Here is a 9,599-nt window from a genome sequence, read left to right on the forward strand (position 1 = left end):
CCAGGAGGTCGGGGCTCCACTGAGTTAGGACACCGTGCTGATTGGGAAACCTTTGCCCTCGCTGGATGCCAGCTCCATCCATCGGCTGTTGCTGCTCCACTGCAGCAGGGACATCTCTGGTTCAGCCTCTCCATGATGCCAGCCACTAAACCGGAAGTAAGGGCCAGATTATCTTGACTATCCCTGCCGAATGCTTGCCAGAAGTCAGGACCCACCACAGAAATGAACGCAACTGCACCTTTTTGAACTGTAACACCTTGGCCAGCACTGCCAGATGTCAGCAATCGTGATCCTTTGCAGCGTCAGCCTTCACCGCTGGTTTATTTCATGAAGAACTGGGTCATCACTGCTGAACCTTCACCTCCCTCTGCCCCCTCCCCCCATGTCTCCTTAGGGATGACAGATGATTGCCGTAGTATGGCAGCCTCTTGGCTTTCAGACATTATCCCCCCATCCTTCCAGAACCTGTATGAGCCAAAACCAATTCTGGGTACAAACCCCCCCCCCGTTTGTACTTGGCACAATAAATTATTCTGATTCTGACATTAACTTAGGATCCGGTCCCTTTAGCTCCGGCAAAAAAAGACTGTTTTTAATGCCGGTTTAAAACCAGCCTTTATGAAATATTTCAAACAAAGGCCATTTGCCAGAATTGGTGACAAGCACTGTTGAACGTGTGTGTTGGAATTAGACCCTTTTCGATGATAATCTACTCATGTGTTGGGCTGCCAGCAACAAGTCAGAACCCCCTCATGGATGCAATAATTGCAGACGATCTTTTGGGCCAAATTATTTTTGGCACATGATGTGACTTAACCACTTCAGGACCACAGTCTTTTCGCCCCTTAAGGACCAGAGCCTTTTTCTCCATTCAAAACCACTGCAGCTTTCACGGTTTAATGCTCGGTCATACAACCTACCACCTAAATGAATTTTACCTCCTTTTCTTGTCACTAATACAGCTTTCTTTTGATGCTATTTGATTGCTGCTGCGAGTTTTACTTTTTATTATATTCATCAAAAAAGACATGAATTTTGTCAAAAAAATGACTTTTTTAACTTTCTGTGCTGACATTTTTCAAATAAAGTAAAATTTCCTATACATTTGAGCGCGAAAGTTATTCTGCTACATGTCTTTGATAAAAAAAAAAACCATTCAGTGTATATTTATTGGATTGGGTAAAAGTTATAGCGTTTACAAACTATGGTGCCAAAAGTGAATTTTCCCATTTTCAAGCATCTCTGACTTTTCTGCGCACCTGTCAGGTTTCATGAGGGGCTAAAATTCTAGGATAGTACAAATACCCCCCAAATGACCCCATTTTGGAAAGAAGACATCCCAAAGTATTCAGTGAGAGGCATGGTGAGTTCATAGAAGATTTTATTTTTTGTCACAAGTTAGCGGAAAATGACACTTTGTGACAACAACAACAAAAAAAAAAAGTTTCCATTTCTTCTAACTTGCGACAAAAAAAAATGAAATCTGCCACGGACTCACTATGCTCCTCTCTGAATGCCTTGAAGTGTCTACTTTCCAAAATGGGGTCATTTGTGGGGTGTGTTCACTGTCCTGGCATTTTGGGGGGTGCCTAATTGTAAGCACCCCTGTAAAGCCTAAAGATGCTCATTGGACTTTGGGCCCCTTAGCGCAGTTAGGCTGCAAAAAAGTGCCACACATGTGGTATTGCCGTACTCAGGAAAAGTAGTATAATGTGTTTTGGGGTGTATTTTTACACATACCCATGCTGGGTTGGGAGAAATATCTTCGTAAATGACAATTTTTTTTTTTTTTTTTTTTACACACAATTGTCTATTTTATAGAGATATTTATCCCACTCAGCATGGGTATGTGGAAAAATACACCCCAAAACACATTATACTACTTCTCCTGAGTACGCGATACCACATGTGTGGCACTTTTTTGCACCCTAACTGCGCTAAGGGGCCCAAAGTCCAATGAGTACCTTTAGGATTTCACAGGTCATTTTGAGAAATTTTGTTTCAAGACTACTCCTCACGGTTTAGGGCCCCTAAAATGCCAGGACAGTATAGGAACCCCACAAATTACCCCATTTTAGAAAGAAGACACCCAAGGTATTCCATTAGGAGTATGGTGAGTTCATAGAAGATTTTTTTTTTTTGTCACAAGTTAGCAGAAATTGATGTTAATTGTTTTTTTCACAAAGTGTCATTTTCCGCTAACTTGTGACAAAAAAAAATAAAATCTTCTATGAACTCACCATACTCCTAACGGAATACCTTGGGGTGTCTTCTTTCTAAAATGGGGTCATTTGTGGGGTTCCTATACTGCCCTGGCATTTTAGGGGCCCTAAACCGTGAGGAGTAGTCTTGAAACCAAATGTCGCAAAATGACCTGTGAAATCCTAAAGGTACTCATTGGACTTTGGGCCCCTTAGCGCACTTAGGGTGCAAAAAAGTGCCACACATGTGGTACCGCCGTACTCAGGAGAAGTAGTATAATGTGTTTTGGGGTGTATTTTTACACATACAGATGCTGGGTGGGAGAAATATCTCTGTAAATGACAATTATTTGATTTTTTTTTACACACAATTGTCCATTTACAGAGAGATTTCTCCCACCCAGCATGGGTATGTATAAAAATACACCGCAAAACACATTATACTACTTCTTCTGAGTACGGCGATACCACATGTGTGACACTTTTTTGCAACCTAGGTGCGCTAAGGGGCCTAACGTCCTATTCACAGGTCATTTTGAGGCATTTGGATTCTAGACTACTCCTCACGGTTTAGGGCCCCTAAAATGCCAGGGGCAGTATAGGAACCCCACAAGTGACCCCATTTTAGAAAGAAGACACCCCAAGGTATTCCGTTAGGGGTATGGTGAGTTCATAGAAGATTTTATTTTTTGTCACAAGTTAGTGAAAAATGACACTTTGTGAAAAAAAACAATAAAAATCCAATTTCCTCTAACTTTTGACAAAAAATTAAATATTCTATGAACTCATCATACACCTAACAGAATACCTTGGGGTGTCTTCTTTCTAAAATGGGGTCACTTGTGGGGTTCCTATACTGCCCTGGCATTTTACGGGCCCAAAACTGTGAGTAGTCTGGAAACCAAATTTCTCAAAATGACTGTTCAGGGGTATAAGCATCTGCAAATTTTGATGACAGGTGGTCTATGAGGGGGCAAATTTTGTGGAAGCGGTCATAAGCAGGGTGGCCTCTTAGATGACAGGATGTATTGGGCCTGATCTGATGGATAGGAGTGCCTAGGGGGGGTGACAGGAGGTGATTGATGGGTGTCTCAGGGGGGCGGTTAGAGGGGAAAATAGATGCAATAAATGCACTGGGGACCGTGATCGGAAGGGGGTCTGAGGGGGATCTGAGGGTTTGGCCGAGTGATCAGGTGCCCACACGGGGCAAATTAGGGCCTGATCTGATGGGTAGGTGTGCTAGGGGGTGACAGGAGGTGATTGATGGGTGTCTCAAGGTGTGATTAGAGGGGGGAAATAGATGCAAGCAATGCACTGGCGAGGTGATCAGGGCTGGGGTCTGAGGGCGTTCTGAGGTGTGGGCGGGTGATTGGGTGCCCGCAAGGGGCAGATTAGGGTCTAATCTGATGGGTAACAGTGACAGGTGGTGATAGGGGGTGATTGATGGGTAATTAGTGGGTGTTTAGAGGAGAGAAGATCTGCGGGCGATCTATTGGTGTGGGTGGGTGATCAGATTGCCCGCAAGGGGCAGGTTAGGGGCTGTTTGATGGGTGGCAGTGACAGGGGGTGATTGATGGGTGGCAGTGACAGGGGGTGATTGATGGGTGATTGACAGGTGATCAGTGGGTTATTACAGGGAATAACAGATGTAAATATTGCACGGGCGAATTGATAAGGGGGGGTCTGAGGGCAATCTGAGCGTGTGGGCGGGTGATTGGGTGCCCGCAAGGGGCAGATTAGGGTCTAATCTGATGGGTAACAGTGACAGGTGGTGATAGGGGGTAATTGATGGGTAATTAGTGGGTGTTTAGAGGAGATAAGAGATGTAAACAATGGATTTGGGAGGTGATCTGATGTCGGATCTGCGGGCGATCTATTGGTGTGGGTGGGTGATCAGATTGCCCGCAAGGGGCAGGTTAGGGGCTGTTTGATGGGTGGCAGTGACAGGGGGTGATTGATGGGTGGCAGTGACAGGGGGTGATTGATGGGTGATTGACAGGTGATCAGTGGGTTATTACAGGGAATAACAGATGTAAATATTGCACGGGCGAATTGATAAGGGGGGGTCTGAGGGCAATCTGAGCGTGTGGGCGGGTGATTGGGTGCCCGCAAGGGGCAGATTAGGGTCTAATCTGATGGGTAACAGTGACAGGTGGTGATAGGGGGTGATTGATGGGTAATTAGTGGGTGTTTAGAGGAGATAAGAGATGTAAACAATGGATTTGGGAGGTGATCTGATGCCGGATCTGCGGGCGATCTATTGGTGTGGGTGGGTGATCAGATTGCCCGCAAGGGGCAGGTTAGGGGCTGATTGATGGGTGGCAGTGACAGGGGGTGATTGACGGGTGATTGACAGGTGATTGACAGGTGATTGACAGGTGATCAGGGGGGATAGATGCATACAGTACACGGGGGGGGGGGGGGGGTCTGGGGGGGGGGGGGGGGTCTGGGGAGAATCTGAGGGGTGGGGGGGTGATCAGGAGGGAGTAGGGGGCAGATTAGGGACTTAAAAATAAAAATAGCGTTGACAGATAGTGACAGGGAGTGATTGATGGGTGATTAGGGGGGTGACTGGGTGCAAACAGTGGTCTGGGGGGTGGGCAGGGGGGGGTCTGAGGGGTGCTGTGGGCGATCAGGGGGCAGGGGAGGGGGAAATCAGTGTGCTTGGGTGCAGACTAGGGTGGCTGCAGCCTGCCCTGGTGGTCCCTCGGACACTGGGACCACCAGGGCAGGAGGCAGCCAGTATAATAGGCTTTGTATACATTACAAAGCCTATTATACTTGTTACATGCGGCGATCCGGGTGCTAGTAACCCGCCGGCGCTTCCGAGCGGCCGGCGGGTTACAACGAACGGTGGGCGGAGCCAGTCCCCGGCGGCTGATCGCGTCACGAATGACGCGATCGCCGCACAGCCACTCCCGCAGCCGCCCCCGCCGATGGGCGTATTGCGGTCGTTTGGGCCCGGTCTTTGCCGCCGCCCATCGGCTGGGGGCGGTCCTCAAGTGGTTAAAGAGGAACTCCAGCCTAAACAAACATACTGTCATTAAGTTACATTAGTTATGTTAATTAAAATAGATAGGTAATATAATCTCTTACCCACCCTGTTTTAAAAGAACAGGCAAATGTTTGATTTCATGATGGCAGCCATCTTTTTGGTTGAAAGGAGGTGAGAGGGAGCATGAGACACAGTTCCAACTGTCCTGTGTCCTGAGCACCTCTCCCAGTTGCTAGGCAGCGCGAATAACAACATAGGAAATCCCATCATGCTCTGCACAGCATCAGAGGAAAAAAAGTGTCCTTTGATGGGTGGAGCTTAGATAAAAATGCAGCTAAAAATGATGCTTTGGTAAGAAAAACAAAGTTATGATGTTGTGAAACTGTTAAAGAAACACAAAGCCTTTTCAGTGCTGCTGAGTAGATTTTTAGTCTAGAGGTTCTTCACTTTAAGCTAACCATTCACAGGTCGGTTATTAGCTGCTATGTGTAGCGAATCAATTCCATTCGGATTAAAATTAAATCGGATAGGGATCAATTCCTGCCATACACAGTAAACTTAATTATTATAGATTTCAGCATAAATATATGGAGCATCGATCGAACTACAAGCATTGTACTGGTCAATATCTCTCTCTCTCTCTCTCTCTCTCTCTCTCTCTCTCTCTCTCTCTCTCTCTCTCTCTCTCTCTCTCTCTCTCTCTCTCTCTCTCTCTCTCTCTCTCTCTCTCTCTCTCTCTCTCTCTCTCTCTCTATATATATATATATATATATATATATATATTGAACAACCCTCACCTTTTCTGCCCTACTCACAAATATTTTCCAACAAGTCCATTCAGACTTTAGATTTATAAACTGCCCAAAACCGATCAAGAGTGAATCTATGGGATGTGTTGGGGCAATCGATACTGTAACTCGCAGATTGATCAAAGGGATTAAATCAGACAGAAATCGATGTACTTGATGTGTGCCTATGTGTGTTTAGGACCCATGGAAATATAAACATAGGGCCCCCATATGTAGACTATATGTCACTGTTAATGCCTCCAGTAAGAATTGACTATTCAAAACAAACTCAGTAGATTTGCTTTCATGGCAGTTGAGTAAATTATAGCAGTTATATAGTTATTATTGTTAGCTTACATATTACTATGTGCATTGTTAATTAGCACAAGTAAAAAGCAGGGCCCCATAGCAGCTGCATGTGCTGTTATATTTACAGCCTTGGTTGCTATTAGAGGGACACTGAACTGACACGTACGGTAACTAGCTGAGATAAATGTGTATGAACAATCCCAATCCTACACAGAACTAGGCTGTACTCCTTTTTTTCTCACTGTAAGAGTTATGAATCCAGAGAATCTAAATGACCATTTCTGTGCAGCCAGAACTGCTATCTTTGATCGATCAGTAATCACAGGTCATAAAACTCATGTGTAGCTGAGTAAAACAATTATGAGCACAAGAGACAGATAAAAGTTCAGTAGTTCAAAATGTGTCTTTATGGGGCTAAATAAACATGATCATTCACCCAAGCTTATCAACATTTTTTTTTTTACTTGTGAACCAAACTAAGACTAAATTTAGGATTATGACTATAGATACAATTCTTTTTCTCTTTAGTTTAATGTCACCTCAGGTGTGCTTTAAGCTTATTTTAAAGTTCACTGTAAGGATTACATTAAAGATAAAGTTGAGTATTTATCGTATTGGAGTATTAAGATTAATGTTAAGACTACACTGGAGATAAGTTGTAGCCACACACCATACAATTTTTTTTAAATATCTTTACAATTCAAGAATTGCTAACAATTTTTCTGACTGATTGTAACATTTTAAAACACTGACCAATGTACCACAAACATGTTAAATTTTGAAAAAAATGATTGACAACTCAGAAAAAATTGCTTGGGTCTTACATCAAGAAACTAACAATCTATCTTACACCATTCAGTTTTCATACAAATTGATCTCAAAATCCAACACTCCCGATCTTCTTTCATACTCTGTACAGCGCTGCGTAATATGTCGGCACTATATAAATACCTAAATAAATCCAAGAAAAATGGGAAATTCGATCAGATTTCTCAAACGAATGGAAAAAAAACTTCTCAGTACAACTAATCATTTTTATGGAATTGCTGTACAATTGGATCATTGTATTGCATTGTGTGTGACCACCCATAATTAGAGTTAAACACTTTTTTCAATTTCACGCAATTCGTCCCATTTCGTTGCCGCCAAACATTAAGCTCACAAATTATCGCAACAGAGATATTCATGTCAAAATTTGACTTCACAAACAAATCGAAAAATAGAAGTCATATTATTGAGAATCAAACAGTCGTTTTTATTGTCCACAGATTCGCCATCGTGTTGAATTTGCGCATGTCTGCACAGTTAGTGGATCTCTATGGTTAGGCATTCTGTTTCCTGTCCATGGGCGGAGTCTGACAGGTCTCTAATCCCTCGATCTGACCATTTATGGTGAATTGTACAATTTCAGTCAGGATTAACTTGTTTCAGCTAAACATCGATTCATAACGTTGACAAGTCCACAATGCACCAAGAAGCACCCACAATGCAATGCTAGCAAGAAGTTATCCACATGCTAAGTCATAAATCATTTTCCCATGTTAACTCGTTGTTATTTACCCACCTAATTCCTCCAGCTAATCCTTATGGAGACAGTAATATAAAATGATGCTTGTAATAACATGTTAATGTTAGTCCACCCAACGTCGATGCATAACGTGTGAGATAGCTGAGAAGAGTACAGCTGCTGTAATGAAATACACAGGAATCTGACAGTTCATTAGACATAATCTGATTTCTCTAACCCAACCCCAGGTTGTCTATAAACACCAAGCCTGAATGTCATCTGAAGGTGAGGAAGTCCACATGCACTATCTCCTGACTCTCCATCACCAACCTATGTGCTTGTTTTATAGCAACTGCGTTATTATTATCCTTTCATTCTCTTTCATCCCTCATACCGGCCTCCCCTCCTGCCCCCATGTACCTGTTTTCTTAACAGGCTCGGGCATCCTTGCTCAGCCTGGCAGAAATACCGAGAAGGAGGTGGCAAGCAGCAGAAGTCCCAGTCCAAATCGCAGCCAAGGCTGGAATGAGGCTGCTGGGATTGACAGACCCCCTTAAAAGATAGGAAGAAACTCAAAAGTGCTCCACCCCCCACACTCTCTCCTGTTGTCACACAGCCCTGTCACCTTCTCAGCAACAGACTTTGCTTGACAGGATATATCAGCTGGGATATATATAGCCAAGCTGCCAGTGCATTGATGTTTGCCCTCTGCCCCCACTTTTGGTTGTGTGCTGTCCGTAGAGCCTGGTATTGTACGTCAGCCATGATTCTGACCCAAGCTGGTATCGGGCCTGACATCACTACCCAGCCTGGGTTCTAGGCCCATAAATCTGTGCCGACCTAATGCACTGACATCACCGGTGTCCTTGTTCCTGGATAACTGAGGCTTCTGTGCTGAAAGATCCTGTCACTTTACAGCTGACCTTGTTTAAATCCAGAACACGTATGTCACATATACATACGCTTTTCAGGGAGGAACAACGGACAGAGCAAAAGGTTTATTACAAAAACTGTTACTTCACACTCGGTGAAAGTTTTTTGGGTCCTCCTTAGTATGTATAGTACAAGAGCGGGTGTAAGTTGGATTTATGACAAAGGCAGTGCTTGCAGGGCTGGGTGTTATATATTTAGACCCCAGTTATATTAAGCTTCGACAAGAACCACATTTTGCACAGGCCAGTATAAGCTTTGCTACACTGAAGCAGTACAGTATATTTGCTTTTTCTTAACCAGTAGGTATTTATATTTAAAGGGACTCCAAGCTCAAAATAAAAATGAAATCGGTAGTCACCTGGGGCTTTCTGCAGCCCAGTGTAGGTCGGGAAGTCCCACGGTGTCCATCTGGCTCTTCTCCCAGGGCTTGGCCAGAAATAACTCCCGGCGAAACTGGGTCCGAGTGTCAGGCTCCTTCTTCCAGAAACGTCACGTCTGTCGTCACCACGCCAGCCGCCTTGCGTCATCACTGTGGCCGGCGTGACTCCCGGCGACACTGGGCCCGAGTGTCGGGCTCCTTCTTCCTGAAACGTCACGTCTGTTGTCACCACGTCGGCCGCCTCGCGTCATCACGGTGGCTGGCGTGACTCCCGGCGACACTGGGCCCGAGTGTCGGGCTCCTTCCTGAAATGTCACGTCTGTCTTCACCACGCCGGCCGCCTTGCGTCATCACGGTGGCCGGCGTGACTCCCAGCGACACTGGGCCCGAGTGTCGGGCTCCTTCTTCCTGAAACGTCATGTCTGTCGTCACCTCGCCGGCCGCCTCGCGTCATCACGGTGGCCGGCGCCGTACTGTCACCCCGGCC

At 44.9% G+C, this 9,599-nt stretch overlaps 1 protein-coding gene across 1 annotated transcript in view; it reads right to left on the reverse strand.

The window, feature by feature from the left end:
• Positions 1-8,302, reverse strand: part of MYBPC3 (myosin binding protein C3) — a 217,473-nt gene extending 209,171 nt beyond the window's left edge. Inside the window, exon 1 of the mRNA XM_068260679.1 lies at positions 8,221-8,302. Coding sequence (XP_068116780.1) covers positions 8,221-8,245 — 25 coding nt within the window. The 5' untranslated portion in view covers positions 8,246-8,302. The remainder of the gene's footprint in view (positions 1-8,220) is intronic.
• Between the last annotated feature and the right edge of the window lie 1,297 nt (positions 8,303-9,599).

This window comes from Hyperolius riggenbachi, chromosome 11, assembly GCF_040937935.1.
Source record: "Hyperolius riggenbachi isolate aHypRig1 chromosome 11, aHypRig1.pri, whole genome shotgun sequence".
NCBI lineage: Eukaryota > Metazoa > Chordata > Amphibia > Anura > Hyperoliidae > Hyperolius > Hyperolius riggenbachi.